This window comes from Balaenoptera acutorostrata, chromosome 2 (genome assembly GCF_949987535.1).
Source record: "Balaenoptera acutorostrata chromosome 2, mBalAcu1.1, whole genome shotgun sequence".
Taxonomy (NCBI): domain Eukaryota; kingdom Metazoa; phylum Chordata; class Mammalia; order Artiodactyla; family Balaenopteridae; genus Balaenoptera; species Balaenoptera acutorostrata.
In genome coordinates this window covers 3,311,396-3,334,818 of record NC_080065.1, presented here as the reverse complement: position 1 = coordinate 3,334,818, position 23,423 = coordinate 3,311,396, and the positions used below count along the sequence as shown (strand labels likewise).

General features: G+C 49.9%; 1 protein-coding gene across 4 annotated transcripts in view; it reads right to left on the bottom strand.

Annotated features, from left to right (window-relative positions):
- The window catches only part of AHRR (aryl hydrocarbon receptor repressor), a 74,398-nt gene that overhangs the window by 12,833 nt on the left and 38,142 nt on the right, over positions 1-23,423 (bottom strand). For all 4 annotated transcript variants that reach the window (XM_057540284.1, XM_057540285.1, XM_057540286.1 and 1 more), the window contains one exon: positions 4,010-4,099. In XM_057540284.1, coding sequence (XP_057396267.1) covers positions 4,010-4,099 — 90 coding nt within the window. The remainder of the gene's footprint in view (positions 1-4,009; positions 4,100-23,423) is intronic.

The following is a 23,423-nucleotide window of genomic DNA, read 5'->3' as shown; positions in this document are numbered from 1 at the left end:
CTGCTGCTCTCTTAATGGGTCTGACACAGCCTGATTCATCAATCTCTCCTCATGGAGAGGGTTTTAGAGGTTTTGTCCTGTCTATGTACTCTGTCCTCATATACCTCCTAACTCTGCCCTGTTATCTTCTAGAAGCTTCCACCACCCACCCGATATTGACTGTGCATGGTGTGAGGTAGGAGTCAAGACTCATGTTTTTCATGTGGATCCAGTTCACGAAGCACCGTTTACTGACGAGACCAGCGCCCGCCCACCTCTCGGCAGCGCCAGCTTCACTGTAAACCCGCGGCTGCTCTGAACCTCCGCTCTGTCCTATGCGTCCACCTGTTCATCTTCCACCGACCCCACACGTCTCAGCCACTGAGCTCGACACGCAGTCTCGTCTCCGGGATTGTATGTCCCAGGGAAAGTCACACCCCCCACCGCCCCGCGGATGGGATTGCTCGGCCCTCTGCATTCCCAATTAGCTTGTCAGTTTCCTCCCAGAGAAGCTGCTCAGTTTTTACGGCAGTGTTATTAATTAATGTTATTCTATAACTTGATCTGATGTCTTTGTGATAATGACATCGAGTCCTGCGGTCCAGGATATGGCATATCCTTCCAGTTATCTGGATCTTCTTTAATTTCTTTAAATAATGTTTTATATTTTCTGTGTGGAGATACTGCATATCATTTGCTTGACTCATTACTAGGAATTTGGTGTTTTTCCATCCTGCTTTGATGGATGGCATTTTCCCCTCCATGGTTTTGATTAAAGGAAAAAAATTGTGCTGACCTCTGAGTGTTGGATACTTCTCACCATAAACTGATATACAGGCACTGTGATCCAGGTTGTTCTCTGGTGAGTTTTAGCAGGTGACCCCAAGCTTCGCAGAACCCCAGGGCCTCCCTGCTGCCCCGTTTGCCATCTCCACACACCTCAGATGATTCACGAATGGGACGCAAGGTGTGGGTCTGTGGCTTAACGGGCACAGGAGGCAGGTTGACTTGGAGGAGACATCGCTGACTAAGGTGAATTTGAAGACCAGTTACCTGGGGTGGGGAAACCAAGTTGGTAGCAATTAGCGTGGCTGTCCTTCGTCTTTCCTAATCTCCTAGGGTCTGATTCCTACAAACGAGGTCAAGAAAAATAATTGGTGGGAAACGTGAGAAGGAGGGGAGAGAGTAGGTAACAATGATCAAACAGCACAAAACAGGCCCTGCTTTGGTTGGGTCAGGCGGTCTTCATCCTGCCTCTAAACCACCCTTTGCGGAGTTGAGGATAAAAGTATTGATACAACCATTTTCACAAACGGCTCGTTCCAGCAGTAACCATCTCTACTTTCTGTGCAGAGAGGTCGCATATCCACTCTCCATGCCTGTGGATTCCTAACTGCTTCCTTCCACAGGCCCTCACATCTGCCCCGGTTCACACGGGGACAAGCTGCCCCAACCGCTGACCTCCGAGAGAACGGACAACATCTTGAAGCAGCAAACGGCAACAGCAGCTAAAATATACATCGAAAGCCTATCCATTCATCTCAAAGAGTGCTGAAGTGCAGGATACTGAAACGCTGCACTCAGGTTGTGACAGGAAATACCTGGTTCCTGACTTTTTGTAAGGCGTTTTGCACAAGAAGCTTACAATAGCACAAAGCTATTCTAACATGTCCATGAAATATTTTGCATAAACTAGAGGCACGGCCTGATTTAATGGCATTTGGAAACAATTTCTTTATAATAAAAGGCAAAACTTTTTTTTGTTTTCGCTTCTAACGCTTCAGCGGAAATAACCAAGTTCCAAGAAAACAAAAGAGCCAATTAGCAAGTTCAGACCTGGAATCAGGCAGGTCTCCTCTGCAGGGATTTTCCCACGAAGGTCCTACCCGGTGGTAAGACCTTCGAATTACAGCCAAAGGCAGGTGGCTCTGGGTGTCTGGAGAATTCACAGAGCAACTCAGGCGACAGTGATTGGAACGAAAAGAAATTCTGAGCACGCAAAAGGCAGACCAAAGCACGTTTTTCTAGATCCAGATCCCGCACACGACCTCCAGGGGAGCACGTGGAAGACTTCGCTATTTGGGGCTGGAATCCCTCGTGCCCACGGCCTCGCGGAGTCACCAGCCGTCCTGGAGGGGCCGCTGCTCCACGGGACCCCGAGCCCGAGCCTGCACCGCGGCCACGGCCCCCGACCTCGTGCGAGCGCGGCCTCCGCGCAGAGACTGCACAGCGGCGGACCGGGTGGCCCAGCTCCCGCGTCAGGAGCGCCCCCAGCCCCCTGGGGGTCCCGGCCGCGGCCTCGCAGCCCCACCGCGCGGAGGAGGAAGTCGGGCGACCCCGACTCGAAGGGGCGGAGCCGGCTCCCCGAGGCCACACCCCCGAGCCCCCCGCGGGGGCCGCGCCTCCGCCCGCTGCTGGGCCACAGGCCGTGACCGCGCGATCGCTGCCCGCGAGGCCGCCCGGACGGTCCCGGGGCCAGGACAGGGCCTGGCGGTCACTCTGTGCGGGTCCGGTGGCGGGAAAGTCAACCTGGAAACGAGCGTGGGAGGAATCGAAAACGATTCGAACGAGGATTTTCATGGAAATTAGATCACGGGCCCCATCGGCCTCAGGGGCTCAGGCGGACCTCAGTTCTCAGCCTGTCGGGGACCGGGCTCTCAGACCTTGGCTTCCGCTGCCCTCGGCTTCGGGCACCCCCTTGGTGTTCGGCCCACCCGGGGAGATTTTCGTTGTTAACGCCAGTCTGGCCTCTCCCCGCTTCCTCGCTTGGCTCTGCAGATATTTCCCCTCTGCCGGCAGAGGCGCCCCGGCCCCGCGGGGCTGTCCACGGCCCCCAGGCCAGCACCCCTGCCCCAGTCTCGCCAGCGTCCCAGCGGGTGGGCGCCTCGGGGGACTCTCCACCCCCCAGGGGCCGCCGCCTCGCCCCAGCCAGCGGGGGGCGGGGCGGGGGGTGGGGCGGGGGCGTGGTCTCCGCAATGTGCTCCTCCTGGGCGCCGGGCTCAGCCCCGCGGGCGCTGCTCCCCCCGCACGCACTGTGCCTGCACCGCTTTCTCGCTCATCCCGTGTCACTAGGCGATGATCCTTTACACTAAACTTACACTAGTGTAAGTTTGTAAATTCTGTATATTAAGCCGTGCGAATCACTGCACAGGTTCTGCCTCCGGATGTGGCCCTAGGACAGACACTCTATTCGCCGTTCTTCCGGGTTCTGTTTTGTCCTCTCTCAAATCCACCTGTTTTTGTCTTGAATTCCTCAGGGAGGGTGCCAGTGCTGTTGGTCCGCGGCTTCCCCGAGTTGACAACTCTGCCCGGTGAGCTCCCTGCGGAGGGCTGCGTCTGGGGGTGGCCCGTGGCAGAGCAGCTGCGGCCAGTCTTGTGCCCGGCTTGTCCTCAGACCTCAGCTGTCGAAGTTCCAGAGCTGGGAGGCTGCACCACCAGGCTGGTGACTTTGGGTCGGGATTTCTCACGAGAGACTTCTTTTCCTTCCCAGAGGCCAAGCCAGGTCCTTCTTCCTTTCCTGGGACTTGTCATTGAGCCACGCTTCTAGGACCCAGTGTTGGATGGGACTCCATCTGGCTCTGCCCCAAGGTCTGGAATCATCCAAGCTAGGCTGGCCTGGGGCCACGTTCCAGATGAATTATCTGTACACCAACAAGAGCGTTTCCAGAACACACCACGTCCTGACTGTACCTCGTGTCTGGGCTTTGAGACACCAATGCACAGATGAGGACAGGTCCACTGCCCTGGCCCTGACCAGCCTCTCACGGCGAGGAACCCGGGAGGGCAGGCCTCAGTCAGCACAAGTTGCTGCCCTTTAGACAGGGGACACCCAGGGCACTGTCATGACTCTCGCTGTGACCCCGGGCCCTAGATAAAGCTAGGTGTGCAAATCCTCATCTGACAAAAGCTCCATGATTTTTTTTAAAAAAAAAAAAGAAGCTTGATTTTAGCAACATTTTAAACCTTGAAGACAACGCGTGCTTTCAAGGTAACAGAACCGAACCGCAGCAGATAGAGCAGCTGTGTTTACCTGGTGGAAGCCCAGATAGTCCACAATCGTTGCTGACGCGTAGAATATCATCCCTTCCGCGCTTACCACCAGAGCAAAGCCGTGGAGGGACTAGAAAAAACAAAAAATCGAGTTGGCTCCAAGATACATTTGTGAAATCATTCAAAATGAAAAAGTCAAGCATTGATTCTGTTCGGCTTTTCAACCATTTCTCCCCCGTTTTGTGGTCTGTATTCGTAACCTCCAGAAAGGCCCGCTTTTAATTTATTTATGACCATTTTGCAAAAGGTCCCAAGCTAGCAGGTGACACGGGAACTTGGTCACGGCTTATAAGGCTCAAGACTAGGGTTCTTCTTTTTCTAATGATTATCAAATTTATGTTTTATAAAATATACACCATGAGATGACACATCAGTACCTGAAACAGAACAGGGACCTTTATGCCACCTTGTGGATTTCCCCATTCATGCACCCTCCTCTATACCATGTTCTGATTTTTCTAAGAATTTTTATCATGAAAAAATGTTGAGCTCCATCAAGTGCTATTTCTATAGCTACTGAAATCATCACATAGATTTTCTTTAACCTATTAATGTGGTGAGTTACAGTGACAGATTTTCTGATGGTGAAATCATTCTTGCCTACGTAGGGTAAACCTTAATAAGATCATAATTTTTAATATGCTCTTGGAATTGATTCATTTCACTTACAAAATATTCATTTATATTTAAGGAAATCCAGCCTATAAGCTTCTCTCTTTATTTTGGTGTCAAGTATACCTAATCTTCCCTCTTTTTTCATTTTCTGGACCCACTTATTTATGATGAGAATGACATATTCCTTGAAAGTCTGGTTCACCTCACCTCTAAGATCCTCCAGTTTGGGTGCATTTTGGGAGAGATGGTGAGTGAAAGGGGGTGGATTTTAGTACCATGTCAGTTTACTTAATGGTTGTTAGTGTATTCAGGATTTTTTTCTTGTATCAGTTATGGCATTTAAAAATATTTTTTAGTAATGCACTCATTGCATCTTGATTTTAAATTTACTCATGTATGTTATTCACAATATTTTTATGATTATTAAATTTCAGTTATATCTGTAATTGTTGTGGCATGTGCTGTGTTGGGCTCGACTTAAAGTCTCTCTTTGTTCGAAAAGCAGGCCCTCCAGCCCCTCCTGCACAGGCTTCCCAGAACCATCACTAGTGGGGATGCACGAGGGACCACGGCCACTAGAGCGCGTGATCAACGCGCATTCTATCTACCTATCTGTATCTGTCTATCTATCTGGCATCGTCATCATCATTTTGATGAAGAAAACGGCAGCACACTCTGTGTAGGTCCTGCTGAGTGTCACGCACCATATGCGGAATAGCTCTTTCAGTTCTGCATCACCTCCATGAGGTAGGAACAGTCTGATTCTACTGGGCCAATACAGAAGCTGGCGGTAAGGGAGGTTCAGGCAACTGGATAGTGGAGTTCAAAATATTTCAATTTGAATCTTTAACATACAGACATTTAGAGACTCTTTTTTAAAAAGTTTTTTGGCCACGCGGCATGCAGGATCTTAGTTCCCTGACCAGGGATTGAACCTGCGCCCCCTGCAGTGGAAGTGAGGAGTCCTAACCACTGGACCGCCAGGGAAGTCCCCAGACATATAGAGACTTTAACTTCTGTGAAGTTTGTAGCTATCAGCAGTGTATTATAATACCCATTTCCCTTCATTCTTGACCATGCTGGATACCTTTTTCTTTTTTTTTCTAATCTTTGCCAATTTTATAAGTGATAAATTCTCTTACCATCATTATAATTATCATTTCTTTGATTATTAATGAGATTGAAAAAATTTCATACATTCATTGGTAACTTGTATTTCTTCTTTGGTAAATTGCCCGTGCATGTCATGTGCTGACTTTTCTATTAGGGTTTATACATATCAATATCCAAGAGCTTTTAAATTACTGATATTGAAGATTTCTAGGCAGCCACCTAAATTCAAATCCCCACACTTCTAAAAAATGATGGAGAACAATAAGAATAGGTAAAACTACACAAATCTGCACCCCCATCATAATGAGAACACAGAGAAGTGATGAACTTCAAGTTACATATAAGCAGAAAAGGCAACATAAAGTCCCAGTAAGCTTACGATGACTGTTTCAAAAGAACAAAGTGTGTAATCCCTCCTCAAGAAACTAGAGAAAGCAGAGACAATTAAATACAATGTAAGGAGAGGGAAAGAAAAATTTAAAATAAGAGAAAAAACAATGAAAATTGTTTAAACAGTTAAATGATAAAGATTGTCAACAAAGTGAAAAATTGCTTCTTTAAAAAGATTAATAAAATTGATAAACTCTTAGCAAGATTGATCAAGAAAAATACAAATTACTGACACCAGGAATTTTAAAGAATACGTCATTACAGATCCTACAGACATTAAAAAGATAGTAAGGAAATAATAAAAATGACACTCAAGAAATTAATTTATCAGAATTGACCCATTAGAGATAGAAACCTTAAAAGATCAATTTCTGTAGAAGAAAAAAAGTTATCAAGGAACTAACCCAGGATAACGCACCAGGCCCAGATGGTTTTAAAAAGGAATTCTACCAAATCTTTAAAAATCAGATAACACTAATGCCCCATAAATTGTCTCAGAAATAGAAAGTGAAGGAAATTTTCTAATTCTTTTTAAGAAGTATAACACTGACACTTGATTCTGATAAGGAAAATGCAATAAAAATAAAATTGCTTACTTTGACTATTGGTGCAAATATGCTAAATAAAATATTAGCAAACAGACTTCAATTTCACATTAAGAAAAGAATACATCATGACCAAATGAATTTATTCCAGGAATGCAAAGTTGGATATTAGGAAATATTAAGAAATTCATTAATATAATACACCACATTTATAGATCTAAGGAGAAAAATCTATGATTATCTTTTTTTTTTTTTTTTTTTGGCTGTGTTGGGTCTTTGTTGCTGCACGTGGGCTTTCTCTAGTTGTGGTGAGCGGGGGCAACTTTTCATTGCAATGCGTGGGCTTCTCATTGCGGTGGTTTCTCTTGTTGCAGAGCATGGGCTCTAAGCGTGCGGGTTTCAGTAGTTGTAGCACATGGGCTCAGTAGCTGTGGCTTGCGGGCTCTAGAGCACAGGCTCAGTAGTTGTGGTGCACGGGCTTAGCTGTTCCGCGGCATGTGGGATCTTCCCGGACCAGGCCTTGAACCCGTGTCCCCTGCATTGGCAGGAAGATTCTTATCCACTGGGCCACCAGGGAAGTCCCTATGGTTATCTTTATAGATGGCAAAAAGCTTTCAACAAAATTCAACACTCGTTCCTGATAAAAACACATAAGAAAATAGGAATTGTGGATACATCTTAACATGGTAACGTGTGTGTGTGCATGTTGTATGTGTGTGTGTGTGTCTGTCCATGTTATTCCTAAGGTAGCAACTTAATGGGGGAAAATTCTAAGTGTTTCCAGTATGATCTGGAAGCAGGGCAACGATGCCTATGACATCCCATACCGGGGTGTGTAAACTACACCCCCTGACATATAGCCTGCCACTAGTTTTGTAAATGAAATTTTACTAGAACACGGCCACACCTGTTCATTTACGTAGTGTCTCGAGCCACTTTTGCACTACAACAGCAAGACTGAGTAGTTATGACAGAGACAATACGGCCCAGGGGCCCCCAGTGCCCAGGCCGCACAGCAGGAGGTGAGCGCAGTGGGCAGGTGAGGGAAGCTTCATCTGCGCTCCCCATCGCCGCCCATCACTAGCATGACCGCCTGAATCATCCCCCCAGCCCCATCCGTGGAAAAACTGTCTTTCGTGAAACCGGTCGCTGGTGCCAAAAAAGTTGGGGACCGCTGATATGGCCCACAAAGCCTGAAATATTTCACCATCTGGCCATTTAAAGAAAAAGTTTGCTGACTCCCGTCCTGTAGTATCTGGGGGTGTTAAGTGTTGCAACTAGAAGAGAGAAATCAATGGGAGGTATAAGAATTGAGAAAGTAAAACGATCGCTATTTGCAGATGATACCATGGTTTACTCAGAAAACGCTAGAGAATCAATGATAAAATAACTCAAATAAAAGAACTCAGTAAGCAGCAAGGATATAAAATTAAATATATATATATATTCAATAACCTTTACATATGAGAAAAATGACCATATTAGAGGACATCATGGTGGATAAAACCCCATTTACAAAGAAGACCCAGGACTTGTAAACTCAACAAGTAATGTGCAAAATCGATGCAAAGAAAACGTCAAAACATCTCAAGAGACACAAAATTATATGTGAACAAATGGAAAGACATCCTTTGTTCTCGGACTGGGTGACTCACTGTCATAAAGATGCCCATTCTTCCTACGTGAATTTATCAGCAGAGTGCACTGTTGTCTATATCAAACTTTTTTATTGAACTATAGTTGATTTACAATATTGTGTTAGTACAGGTGTACAGATATATGTGTATCTGAATCACTATATTTTTATATATTCTTTTTCGGATTCCTTCCCATTATAGGTTATTACAAGATACTGAGTATAGTTCCCTGTGCTATGCAGTAGGCCCTTATGGTTTATCTATTTTATATATAGTGGAGTGTATATCAAATTGTTATGGAGCCAGCAAGTTGATACTAAGTATGGAAAGTAAACAGGCACTAATTGTTACAAAAACACTGAAAAAGAAAGTTAGGGAAGACTGTTATTTATTGTCAAAACATACCATCAGGCCTCCAAAACTAAAGCAGTTGGGTGCTGGCGCGTGAATAGACAAGTGCGTCCATCGCCTGGGATAGGAAGCCCAGAGCAGGTGCAGGTACAGGTGGAAAGGTGGTGTCATCCAAACTACTAGACAAAGACGGGCTTTTCAGTAAGTGGTTCTCCCCTGAGATTTTGTCTGTCTGTTGAATAGGCTGAGTGATCATCTACAGTTGACCAAGATGTCTTGTCGGGGAGCATCAGCCGTTCCAGATCCGTGCTCAGCCACCACACGCCTCATTCCTTCACGGCGATGACGGACTTTGTGTGCCGTGCTGCGCTCAGGATGCTTTCATCTAGTCTCGCAAGTAACACGGGCTGAATTTCTCCTGAGCGCCGTCTCTGCCTGGTTTTAGTACAGGGTTCCTGACCGCACAGAATCAGCTGCCCCTTCCCTCCTTTTCTGTGCTCTGGAATGGCTCTGGAATGGTATTTTCTGTCCCTTAGAGGTCTACCTAAAATTTTCTGTCCCTTAGAGGTCTACCCTGAGCTCCTGCAGCCGGAAGGCTGGAGACTCCGCCGTCCAGCCCTGCCCCACCGACCCGCGGCCCCGGAGGCTGCCGTGTGCTCAGGCTTCTGCCTTGTCTTCCTTGTTTTCTCCCTACATTCTTTCAGTTAATTTTGTTGCAGATTTTCTGCCTTCTTCGTTTCACATTAGGACGGCATTTTCGTTTCAGATGTGTGTGATTCTCTGTCGTTGGGTGTCGGGGGCAGGGGGGACACGGAGCTGCTGACTGGCGTCCGGCTTAAACGGAGGTCGTGTGTTCTGCCCAAAGTGACATCACACCACACACAATTCACGAGGAAACCCCCTGGAAAGGGACGCAGACTTGCAGCCTCAAATGAGACAAAGCCACAACTTAGCCATTAAAGTATAACTCAGAGAAGAAACATCACCGCACTCAGGAAAACATACAATAAACACTCGACAAAGATCTTATTCAAGAGGGAAGCACTGGGCTTCCCTGGTGGCGCAGTGGTTGAGAGTCTGCCTGCCAATGCAGGGGACACGGGTTCGAGCCCTGGTCTGGGAGGATCCCACATGCCGCGGAGCAACTGGGCCCGTGAGCCACAATTACTGAGCCTGCGCGTCTGGAGCCTGTGCTCCGCAACGGGAGAGGCCGCGATGGTGAGAGGCCCGCGCACCGCGATGAAGAGTGGCCCCCGCTCGCCGCAACTAGAGAAAGCCCTCGCACGGAAACAAAGACCCAACACAGCCATAAATAAATTAATAAATTAATAAATAAAATTTAAAAAAAAAGAGGGAAGCACTGAGATATTAAACCAGCCTAAGACGTGTCTGAGACACTAGGTGCTCACAGGCAGCTGGGATAAGACTGCGGCGTTAGATGCAAAATTAAACCCCCCCTGGATGATGCCTGAGCGGCCCTGTGCCCACATGACTCGAAAAGGAGGTGCCACCCAACTTTCCACTTTATTTCAAAATTCTGGACAACTTTCTGACACAGAGGTGCAAACACCAGGGTGGTGACTTTGCAATAGGATTTAGACTTTGTGCTGAGTTTTCTGAGCAAGACACAAACCCAAGCCTCACATAGCCCCCAGCTGCACCTCTGCCCTAAACAGTGTGGCACTGGTGACCACATCTCATCACAAAGCCCGTTATCGCTCACCCACCCCAAACCCCAGTGAACTGAAAATCGACCCTGGGTGACACGCATGTCCACTGGAACGTCTCCAGAACCAGACAGACTGCGTCATTTGTCACTGTAATTCCTGTGCGGCTCCCGGGAGAAGTGTTTGGTCCCACTGTCCTCACGTCTTTGAGCCGCAGATGGAAAGTCCAGTGTTTGCCTGGATCTTATCCCAGTGGGCTAGTCACGAGTCTGTGAATATGCCGACACCCAGTGTTTCTTGGTGGGGGGGTGGGGTGGGACCTATGAAACGTTTGGGCTGTTCTATGGTTAACAAAAGGCCCAATTTTCCTATATGTTGACTGGCTCTTTCCCTCCCAGTGTTTGGGTCAATCGCTAGGACACGAAGCAGACCCCGAAGGCAGGGTGTGAAGAGCCTCGTCTGTGGGTCCTTCCCACCCAGACTGGGTGCCAGCCCGGAGACGGCAAGTCTGGACAGCGCTTCTCACACTTTCTGCGCCACTTCAGAGATGCTTTACCTAAAAACAGAAAACCTTCGCATCCACTTCCATGGGTCGGGAGGATTTTCTGAAGCATTGTCAGTCTCAGAATCTCAGATGAGGCTGGGCCGCTGAGGCTCAGCTTCCTGTGCCCCTCAGACACTGACCCAACCAAGACACTGCACTTTGCAACGCCAGGTTGTCTTATATTGCGGTAAAATCTATGCAACAGAAAACTCACCATTTTAGCCACTTTAAGTGCACATTCACGTTGTTGTATGGCCATCACCACCATCTCCAGAACTTTCACATCTTCCCAAACTGACACTCTGCCCGCCCCAGCCCGGCCCCGCCATCTACTCCCTCCTCCAGGGACCTCCTAAGTGGACTCGCGCAGGACGGGTCCTTCTGTGACGGGCTTGTTTATTTAGCACCACACCCTCAGGTGCATCCGTGTCGGAGAACGTGTCAGAATTTCCTTCCTCTTTAAGGTTGACTAATATTCCATTGCATGTACAGACCACCTTTGCTTACCCATCATCGCCTGATGGGCATCTGGGCTGCTTTCAGCTCCTGGCTCCCGAGGCCGGTGCTGCTGCGAACAGGGCCTCCAACAAGACATGAGCACACTTCCGGGAAGGAAGGTGCCTAGAGCAAGGAGGAAAGCCCACAGCCTTCTCTCCCTGCAACACTGCCTGGGAGCAAGGAGGCGTGTGATGGGGCGGGCCTGCCGCCCGCTCAGAGCTGGGAGTCTTTCTAGAATAAGGGTGGTGCCTGTGTTCTCACTGGCCCTCCTGCGCTGGCTTCAAGCGCCTCACCTGGGAAACCCGGGGTTCCCGTGCTGCTGGGATTTGATCTGAATGGGCACCTGCCTCCCTCCCCGCCCCGTGCCCATGCCCAGCGGGGTCTGATGGCCGAGACCCCGGGGGCTGGTGCCGCCCATTGCGGCCGTGACTGTGACCCTCAGACAAGGAAAGCCAGCTCTGGCCTCCACAGGCCTCGCGTCTTATCAGGAGCTGGCAGCAGCGTCCCAGGAGGGGGCCCTGCAGGCTGCCGGTCCAACACCCTCCCTCGGGGCTCCACAGTCCCCCTCTGCCGGGGGTCTGGGCAGAAGCAGGGTGGGCGGTGCTGGGTCCACCTCGGGACTGTCAGGAGACGGCATCCATCCTTCTTACAGCCTCAGCTCAGCACTGACCAGTGAGAGGCGATGTCGCCAGTGGCCATGCGGCCCAGGTGGCTGAGCCCACACACCCCATGGGGCTGGGCAGTGGTGGCCACGAGGGCCTTGCGCCCTCCCCTGGGCAAGCTGCAGACTCGGTGCATTACCCCCGCCCCCTGGCAGCGGGAGGGGGCGAGGTGGGTGCTGGCTGTGCCACCAGCCCTCGCACAGTGTCTCCCATTTCAGAGGCTGCACAGACTCATGACATCCCACCAATAATAGTCCAAAGACCAAAGAAATGTTCAGGGTTTGAGTATATAAAATGCCGTCTCAAAAAAGATTTTACGAGATTAGTCACGTCCAAAAACAACCTTAATTTTAACTCCTAAGGCAGAAATTTTAAAAAGAAAAAAGACCATAAAATGCTGTTTGCCGAGTCATATGGATTCAATATCAGATTGACGTTCTGGTCCAGAACCATCACGCCAAATACTTTTGCACATGTGGGACCGTCTTTCAAATACGCGTCGCAAACATTTGTTTGTTTTCTCTCTCTCTCTTTTTAATCCTACAAGACTTTTGTGTTTTTTTAAACATGGTACATGGAAAATGAGATCACTTTTCCAAGTGGAAAAAAGAATTTGGCCCCAAGCGGAAGGCTGCACTTTTTTAAGGGGAGAAACAACCGCATCCACATTCAATTACTAGCAGTCACAGGACCTGCACCTGCCACTGCAGGGCCCGCCACTCGCTCTGCCCCCCGACGCCACTGCCCCAGCCCCTCTTCAGGGATCAAGGCAAACGGGTGAGAAAGCGGAACTTCCTTTTGCCAACCCTTGAATATCCTGATCTCTTCCAGCCCAGGCAGAAAAAATAGCCAGCATGTACTTCAAAGATTGCTTGTCAAGGTCACGGCAGAGGAAAAAGAAGAGGGAAAAAGGAACAATTCCAACGGCCCCTCTCATCGCCCCTCCCTGGAATGAAGGGAAGTTGGGAGCTGTGCCCTCCCCTGAGAGCCGTTGCCAGGGCTACACAGCAACACCGCAAGGCCAGGGCCGCCAGTCACGCGAGCGAGCGAGGGGCACTGGGCCTGTCGGGCAGCCGCTCGGCCCTGCTGGAGCCAGATCACTCGCGGGGCCTCGCAGTGGGGCCGGAGTGCGTGCGAGGCGCTCCTGCTGGGAGCGGATCGCTGGCTGTTTATAGATCCCACAAACAGTAAACTTGGCCTTGGGCTCCTGCCACGGAGCGGCTACGGCACTTGAAAGCAGTTCTCGAAAGATGCAGTTGGCTGACAGGGGCAGGACCGCAAGGGTGGAGGCAGGTGCGGACCCCCAGGCCCTGGGAGCTAGACCCTCGCGCTAGTGCAGCCCCTGCCCTGGCCATCCACTGCCCAGGGCCCTCCAGGTCTTTCTCTCCAGGTGAGCGACTTGGCTGTGGCACAGACACCTGGGCGGGGGAGGTGCCTGGACGGTGAGCTTGGCCCTGGGCCCTCCCAGCCTCCCTGTGGCTGGTGGGGGTGGAGCCCAGACCCGGACACAGAACGTGGCCACTGCAGACATCTCTCTTCCTTCCCTGGGGGGACGCAGCTATTCCAAAAGCACCTCAACCAAGTGCTGCCTTTTCAGCTGTGTGACCTTGGACAAGCCAAGGGGCAGAGCAGGGCCTGAGTGACCACAGCGATCGCTGACCAGTGAGCCCTGCACGGTCAGGGGCTCCTGGTGGACGGCTGGGGGGCTGTGGTGGACAGTCAGGGGTTTCACAGTGCAGAGTTCTGGGGGTCTAAAAGCCACGGAGAGGCCATGCCCAGCCAGGCCCCAGGCAGCTGAACTGCCTTCAGGGGTGGAGCCAGGAGCTGGGGGCTTCTGACCCCCAGGGAGACCGCTGAGTGGACAGAAAGCACACCCTTGCGGGCCACGGTGGGACACAGCCTGGGCGTGGCACTGCCCTCGGGCGGCGTGGTGTACGGTCAGGCTGGCGGGGACCGGGGCCGGCGGGAACGAGGCAGGGCGTGGGCTGGCGGCCGCCGGGGAGTGGGGAGCAGGCTGTCCTTCCCGGCTGCGCCCACCTGCGGGCCAGCTCCTGTGAAACCTCGTACACTTTTATTTATGTCTGTCGAACCCCTGAAAGAAAAGCCACATCAGAGAAGTTTGGGAACAGCAGTATCAGCGGTGACAACAGAAGGTGAGAAAGTGTGATTTCTCTGCGCACAGTGGGAAGTGGGAGACGGAGCGGCCCGTGCCGGCTCAGCGGAGGCCCCGGAAAAGCGTGGGTGCAGGCGTGAGGACATCAGGGAACTCTCCCCGGAGCGGTCGAGCTGGGGATCCTGGGGCCGCCCCCCCCGGATCCCCAGACATACGCCCGTCAACCTCGCCAGCGCCATTCTTCAACAGTCGGGGACCCAGGGGGTTGTGCAGCCCGCCGTCCCTTACAGCCACCCCGAGACCCTTGCTCCTGGGCCACCCGGCCCTCCCACCCTGCCGGCTCTGCTCTGCCCTTCCGGCCGACTCCTACTGTGCCTCACTTTCTATGCTGGGCGACTCCGTGATTCGGCCACACGTGCTCTGGGGTTTCACACCTGCGTTTCTGGAGGACGCGTGGGCCCTCATCTGTGCGCCTGGCACTAAGGGGCAGAAATCGCAGCAGGGAGCCCCCGTCCACGACCTGCCGGGAGCCAACACCCTCGGGCCCCCCGGCGACTTCTCCCAACCAGGGGAAGGGTATTCTAGTTCTTTCTTTAGAAGAGCGACAGCCTGAAGGTGAGAAAGTCTCCGCTCTTGTTCCCAGTGGGTCGCTTGTGGTTCCTGAGAACTTCCTGGCAATTGTGCTGGCTTTTCCAGAAACCACGCCAGCACGGGTTGGCATGGGTCGATGGCCTGCTGAGTGTCTGCGGGGCTCCCAGACACGCAAGGCTGTTCTCACACCATTTCCGTGGGGTCTGTGGGTGCCACTGGGTCCAGGCTGCGTGGGTCACCTTCACAGGCCCAAGGCTGGCGGTGGGAATGGGTGAAACCCCTTCACCTTGGCGAGTCAGCACATCTGCCCGTTGGCCACCCCCTCCACTGAGGATTTTTATTGTTTTAACCTTAGGGTCCTGCTCCAGCCTCGAACTCAGAAACCAAACACAATCCAATGAGTCTGAGCCTCCCCTCCGGCTCCTTTTAACTTCATTTGGCATCCAGCAAAGTTTATTCGATCAAGCACGGATGCAAGGCTTCTGTGTGGGCACAGGGCGAGCCAGCACGGGCTCTGTCCCCTCCCCAAAGTCAGCCCACGTTACCCAAACGGGAGGAGTGAGCCCCAGAAATGCCATGGGGACCCCAGGACGCGCAGGGCTGTCTGGGTCAGAATGAGGAGGAGCTGGGGTCTGCAGCCTGGTGCGGCGGCTCTGGGGGGGCAGAGAACAGGCAGAAGAAACCCTTTTTGTGCTCTGCTGCGGCCCCTCCCCCAGTTGCCTGGGGACAGTCTGCCTGGTGGGATGACAGAGGCAAGGGCGCAGGGCCCACAGCTGAGCTGCGCGTCGGGCACTCACCCCTCCCCGCCCACCGCCCACCACAGTCTCATGCAAACCCCAGGCCAGGGCTCCTTCCGAGGTGGCCCTTTCTAAAGGGGAGCCCTCACCAAGGAGGCAAACCCACCGGCCCAGTCCCTCCCCCCAACCCCTGCCCTCTGACCCTCCCTCCTGCCCCCAGCACACAGCTGCTCAGGGACAGAGCACACAGGGCCCAGGAGACAGCCTGGGAGATGCCCGGCAGGTGGGGCCGCACAGAAAAGAGACCAAGGATGAGACAAGCATGAATTTAAATAAATATATTTAAGGAGATAAGAAAATAGATTAGCAAAATGAAATAAGAAGAAGAAATAGTACAAGCAAATCAAGGGGAACTATTTATTAGGTATGAGAACGTAAGGAAGAAAGAAAACATTTGGGGGTGTGCTGTGATGGGTACAAACCTGGAAGATCAGTCCTGAAGACAGCAGAGAAGGGAAACCAGACAGAACACAGAAGTAAGACCAGTAGATGGGAGATATTGCCCAGGAACAGCTGGGTAAGGGCGGCTCCAGAGGCAGAACCAGTAACGGAGAGGGACAGTATTTGACGCAATGATGGAAAAAAAAATCCGGATTAAAGAAGAAAGACCTCAGATGGAAAGAACTTGGAGCACCAAGCAGGCAAAACAAGACGAAAGACACATTACAGTGAAATTCAAGAATATCAAAGCCAAAGACAGGCTCACAAAAGCTCAAGAGGGAGGCAGAGCAGAGCCACTGCAGAGAACGAGCCTCGGACCCCGTCAGCGGCACCCGTGCAGCAAACAGTGGGACAGTATTTTTGAAGGTTGAAGGAAAAACTTTGAACCTAAGATTCTATATCCCACCAAACTGCTATCCAAGCCTGAAGGCGCGGGTGAGATGCAGGAAGATTTCACATCAGGACCCTCGGTGAAAGCACTGAGCGGAGGCCCTCAAAGCAAGAAGCGCGTCTGGGGGCTGCAAGGAGGGTGGCCCACATCCCGGACCTCAGAGGGGCCTCGAGAAGCCAGGAACACAGACAAGATCCGTGCCGTGCAGGATTCAACTTCTGGACAAAGTCGCTGTGTCCGTGCGGGGTCTGGGGGCCTGGACGGATGCGGGCCTGCTGGGGAGACGCCAGCCCTGCTAAATCTAGGGGGTCAAAGAGAAACCTGCTTGGAAAGACTTGCTCTGAAGGTGATCCCCCAAGAACAAAAGCAGAGTGTGTGACTTAGACTAGCATGAGAAAGCTCAGTCAGAACGGGGAGCTAGAGAGAAGAAAAGGAAACCAAGGAAAGTGCCGTCAATAGAAAATACAAAATATGAGGGCAGAAATTAGCCCCCAAACAAGAGTAATTACGAGAAGAATAAATGGGCTAGGCTCGCCAACTAAACGATCCCGCCCCCCCACAAACATTGCAAGAGAGCCACTTCACAAGAAAGGAAACCTGACAATGAAAGCACGAGGAGGGGTCCCAGCTGCAAGGACACCAGAAAGCTGGGCAGCTTGAATGTCTGGACTCTAGCGGGATGGGGGTTAGAGTCAAACGTGCAGGATGTGAGAGCCACAAGGCCCCGGAGCCCCGGCCAGGCTTCCTGCTAGAGCGGCCGCCTGGAGCCGGGGTAGCGTGAGCTGCCAGCTGACGGCTCACAGAGCTGCTGCCCCCGGGTTTCCCCAGGTTTCAGGCGTCCGCGTGTCCCCGCCGCCACTGCAGCCCTCGCTTCCGCTCTGCCGGGGGATGGAGCTGCGTCATGGTTCTGCTGGAATCCACCCGGCGTCTGTGCTCGAAGACTCTTCTGGGGGGGTGCGGGGAATGCGCTGTCCTCAGTGGCCGCAGGCCTGGGCCTTATCTCCCTGGGGGACAAGCCTCCCCCCACATTGTCTGGTCCACCGCCTTCTCCCTCCACCCGTCCTGGAGGGGCCTTGGCCTCCAGGTCCCCACCTGCCAGTTGGTCACGGCCTGGTCCATGCGGAGGAAGTGGAACTGGGGAGGGCCAGGATGCCGGGGCTGTCCTCCCTCCCCGCCGCCACTCCAAGGGCAGGCAGGTACGTGTGGCCCCCCGGCTGGAAGCCCCTCCCCTGAGGCACCTCCTCGTGGCCTTCCAGTCTCCACCTCCTCGTCTCCAAGCCCGGACTCCCCTGTCCTGGGTGCAGAATTTCACAGAGGCGAACACCTGGTCCTTCTCATCGTCTGTGCTGGTCACCCAGCGGGGCCTTTCAGGCTGGAAACTCAGTCCTGGGCTCTGGGAAACCTTCTGGGTTGCTTCCTTGATGATTTCCTCCCCTGTGGTCTTTCTGGAGCTCCAATTATGCAGGTCCCACGGGGCCTGGCAATTTCCCTGACTTCCCGCTGATATTCTCCGCTGTCTTCACTTACGCGTGGGAGGACTCTGACTCCAGACCCTTCTACGGATTTCTAGGTGTTGCTCTCATGCTTTGAATTTTTGAGTTCTATTAAGATCTCTGAATGGTCGCTTTTACAGCTACCTGTGTCCCCGTGTCTGAGGGGCTCAAGGGCCGTATGGTCTGCCCGTCTGGTCATCTCCGCTTTGCACGTCTGTCTCCTCCAAGCTGACTTTCCTCCTGGATCCTGTGTTTTGCTCCATCAGCCTCTTTCCCGGAGGGCCCAGGATCCCTGTGTGCGCTGGATCTGAGGAGCGGGTTCGGGACGGCCGACAGGAGGCCCGCCACCACAAGCCTGTGCGGCCTCGGGGCCGCGTGTCCTGCAGGGGGAGCCCGGACGTCCGCACTTTTGGTCCCTTCTCCATATAAAGTAGCAAATTCACCGGCTCCGAGAACCAAGACGGCAGCACTGGAGGCCCTTACTCTGCTGAGCCCCCAACCCCGATTCCTGCACGTGCTCAGAACCAGAATGTGAGAGTCACGCTCAAGGGGAAGGCGAGAAACAGATGCCACCTCTGAGTCGACACGGACAGCGGAGTGATCAGGGAAGGGATGCAAAGCAGCTAATACGACCCTCCTCCAGGAGATAAAGGTAGCGCTTGGAAATGAACACAACGAAAAAGATGAAAAGTCTCAGAAGAGAAACAGACGCTATACGACCCTCCTCCGTGAGATCAAGGTAGCACTTGGAAATGAACACAACGAAAAAGATGAAAAGTCTCAGAAGAGAAACAGACGCTATACGACCCTCCTCCGTGAGATCAAGGTAGCACTTGGAAATGAACACAACGAAAAAGATGAAAAGTCTCAGAAGAGAAACAGACGCCATAAAAAAAAGAACCAAATGAGAATTTTGATCTGAGAAATAAAATATATGAAGTAAAATGTTCACTGGATGGGCTTAATGGCAGAATGGAGGTGACAGAGAAAAGGGTCAGTAAAGACAGATAATAGGAAGTATCCAGCCTGAGAGAGAAAATATTGGAAAAAAGTGAAGAGAGCCTCAAGGACCTGTGGGACAGTGTGAAAAGGCCTAACACCTGGGCCAGTGGAGTTTCTGAAATAAAAGAGAAAGAGGTTGGGGAAATAAAAATATTTGAAGAGTATGGCTGAAAACCTTCCAAATTTGGTGAAAGACATAAATGTATAGATTCAGAAAGCTCAGCAAACCCTAAACAGGACAATCTAATAAACCCACTCCCAAGCATATCAAAATTAAGCATCAGAAGTCAATAGAGATACTGAAATGGAATACTAATAAATATCACTAAAGTCAGAAAGAAGGCAGAAAAGATGGAAACAAAAAATAGAAAAATTATGAAATGGTAGACTGAAATCCAATAATATCAATGATTACCCTAATATAAATGGCCTCACACACCAATTAAAAAAAGAAGATACTGTCAGACTGGACTTAGAAAAACAAAAAACAAAAAACGGTCCAAATATGTACTGCCAACAAAAGAAAGATATACATTAAATACAATAATACAAATGGACTAAAAGTAAAAAGATGAAGCAAGACATGCCAAGGAAACATTAACTAAAAGAAAGCTGGAGTGGCAATGTTAGCGTTAGACAAAGCAGGCTTCAGAGCGAGGACGATTACCGGGAATAAAGAGGCATTTTATATAATGATAATGATAGAAAGGTCAATTCATGAAGAAAACATAATAATCCTAAGTGCGTTTGCAACATACAACAGAACTCCAAAACACATAGAGCAAAAACTGGTAGAACTTAAAGGAGAAATACAAAATTCCACAATTATACTAGAAGATGTCTTTCAGGTTAAGACTCGACAGAAAATCAACAAGGATATAAAAGCCGTCAACATTATCAACCAGCTTGATGTGACTGATGTTTACCGAACACGTCACCCAAGAGCAGCAATCTGGTGGGGGCCCCTTCCTGGCTCACAGATAGCCGTGTCCCACGTGGTAGAAGGGGCGGGGGACTCTCTGGGGTCTCTTTTATAAGAACACAGATCCCATTCATGAGGGCTCCACCCTCATGACCAAATCACCTCCCAAAGACCCCACCACCAAACACCATCACACTGGGGGTTAGGTCTCCAATCTAATATGAATTTGCATTATATTAATTTGGGGGGGATACAAGTATTTGGTCCATAGCAACAATCAATGAAACCAATAGCTGTGTCTTTGAAAAAGATGAATAAAATGAATACACCTCTAGCCCAACTGACTAAGAAAAAATAAGAGAAGATGCAAATTACCAATGAAATGAGAAAGGAGACATAGTCACAGAACCCACAGACATTAAGAAAGCAACATGGAGCCCATGGTGCTGGACTGCGGAGGCTGGGAGATGGCTGGGAGGCTCTGCGGGGCCTGGGAAGCCACAGTCTGCGGAGGGGAGGGGGCAATGGGAGAAGACTGAGCCCAGGTGCCCCAGGGGCCTTGTAGGGGGAGGGGGCGGCCTCCCAGCCTACCCAACAGCCCTGCGTGGGAGTGGGCTGGTAGAATGAGTAGCCCGGGCTGGTGGTGGGCCCGGCGGGGCCCTGAGGGACTGCCTGCGTGCTAGCGGCCCCTGCTGGGTACATGTGAGCTGGAGGGATAGAGGAAAGAGCTCACCACCCCGAGGCGGGGGGGACGGCGGGGACCCTCCTCTGACTTTTCCTTCTCCTTATGACTTTTGGAACCAAGTTTGTGTTTCACATTCTCACAAAAGGATAGTAAGTGAAATCAACAAAGATAGGAAAGGACCCCCGGAACATCACACTCTCGGAAGACCAGTCACACCCAAACTGAGGGGTTCTCTGCAAGACGACGGGCCAGTGCTCTTTGGGAAGTCAGTGTCACAGAGCCCCAGGGCAGGCCAAGGAACGTTATAGATTAAAGGAGGTGAGAGAGGCAGGACAGCTAAACACGTGACGGGTTTCCTCTTGACACAAACGGGGCACTGGGACCGTGTGGGAGCTGAGTCGGCTATGGACACAGTCACAACACGGCCTCAGAGCCCTTGGTCCGGCATCTGTGCCCAGGCCGTGGGGGGCGTCCTGGTTTAGCAAATGCACCGAGGCCTCTAGGGGTGAAGGGCATCACGCCTGCCACGCACCCTAAATCGGCTCAGAAGAGAAAATGAGCGTGGAGAGAGGGCAAGTGCTAACACGGAAACGTCTGGGAATCTGAAAAATTCTTTGTACCGCTCTGTCAACTGTTTCGTAAGTGTGAAATCACACCGAAATAGTAAAAGAAGAAAGAGGTTTAAAAAAAGCAAAAAAAAAGGGCAACTTGGGAAAACCATGAACAACTTTGTACCCATAAAATCAATAACATAGATGAAACAGACCAACTCTTTGAAAGATACAAACTACTAAAGTTCACACTAGAATAGATAACCTGAATAGTCCTGTATCAATTAACAAAACTGAATTCATAGTTTAATCTTCTATGATTAAAACTATGATTTGAATTATTAAACTTCTAAAGAAAACTCCCAGACCAGTTGTTTTCTCTGGTGAATTCTAATAAGCATTTCAGGAGGAAATAATACCAATTCTACACAATCTCTTTCAGAAAAGAAAAGAGAGGGGAACACTCTCAAATAGTTTTATGAAGCCTCCACTAGCATGACACCACAACCAGACAAGAAAAAAATAAAAATGTTTCTCATGAACATAAACACAAAAATCCCCACAAATATTACCAAATTTAATCTAGCAATATATAAATAAGATCTATCCTGGGCATGCAAGGTTGGGTCAGCATTTGAAAATCGATTAATGTAATTCACAATATTAACAGACTCAGGAAGAAAAATCATGATCATCTCAACAGACGCAGAAAAAGCATCTGACAAAACTAATCCATTCATGATAAGAACTCTCAGAAAACAAGGAATAGAGGGAAATTTCGTAATCTGATATAAGGCATCTATAAAAAGCAAAACGAGCAAAAGATTTAAGTTTTCTCCCTAAGGTTAGGGAAAGGCAGAGGTGTTCTCTCTCGCCTCGTCTACTCTACGTTGCACTCGAAGGCCTAGGAGTGCAATAAGGCAGGAAAAATAAAGCACGGAGCTTGAAAAGTAGATAAAAGCTGTCTCTATTCTCGGAAAACATGATGATCTATGTAAAAATTCCCACAGAATCTACAAAAAAGCTCCAAGAATTACTGATGAATTCAGAAGGGTCACAGACAAAAAGTCAACCTAGAAAAATAAATTGTATTTCTGTATACCAGTAATGAAAATAGAAATTAAACAACAGCTCCACATACAATAGCAATACAAATATTAATAGAAAATACTAAGGTATAAATCTAACAATATACACAGGCTCTTTAGGCTGAAAGCTATAAAACGCTGATGAAAGTTAATAAAAGACCTAAATTAATGGGAGACACTGTTCATAAATTGGGAGAGTAGTGCTGTCAGGCTGTCAATTCTCCCCAAACTGATCTGCTGCTGTAACACAATCCCAGTCAAAATTCCAGCCAGAATTTCTATAGCTGTCAACAAGCTAATTCTAAAATTTATGTGGAGGGACTTCCCTGGTGGTCCAGTGACTAAGACTCCGTGCTCCCAATGCAGGGGGCCCAGGTTTGATCCCTGGTCAGGGAACTGGACCCCACATGCTGCAACTAAGAGTTCGCGTGCCGCACTGAAGATCCCGCACGCGGCAACGAAGATGCCGAGTGCCACAACTAAGACCCAGAGCAGCCAAGAAATAAATTAGATAAATATTAAAAAGAATTAATAGGGCTTCCCTGGTGGCGCAGTGGTTAAGAATCCACCTGCCAATGCAGGGGACATGGGTTCGAGCCCTGGTCTGGGAGGATCCCACATGCCGTTGAGCAACTAAGCCCGTGAGCCACAACTACTGAGCCTGCATGCCACAACTACTGAAGCCTGTGCGCCTAGAGCCTGTGCTCTGCAATAAGAGAAGCCATCGCAATGAGAAGCCCGCGCACTGCAACAAAGAGTAGCCCCTGCTCGCCACAACTAGAGAAAGCCTGGGTGCAGCAACAAAGACCCAATGCAGCCAAAAATAAATTAATTAATTAAAAAATAATAATAATAAAATAAAATTTATGTGGAGAATTGGGAGATTAGGATTGACATACATACACTACTATGTATAGAATAGATAACTAATGAGAACCTACTGTATAGCACAGGGAACTCTACTCAGTGCTCTGTGGTGACCTAAATGGGAAGGAGATCTAAAAAAGAGGGGTTATATGTATACGTATGACTGATTCACTTTGCTGTACAGCAGAAACTAACACAACATTGTAAACCAACTATACTCCAATAAAAATTAATTAAAAAAATAAAAAATAAAAAAATAAAAGAAATAATACTTGAACTCTCAAAAAAATGAAATAAAATTTATGTGGAAAGACAGAGAAACCAGAATAGCCAAAACAATTCTGAAAAAGGACAACAAAAAACGGGCCAATTCACACTGATTTCAGGACTTATTATAAAGCTATATTAATTAAGACAGTGAGCGACTTATT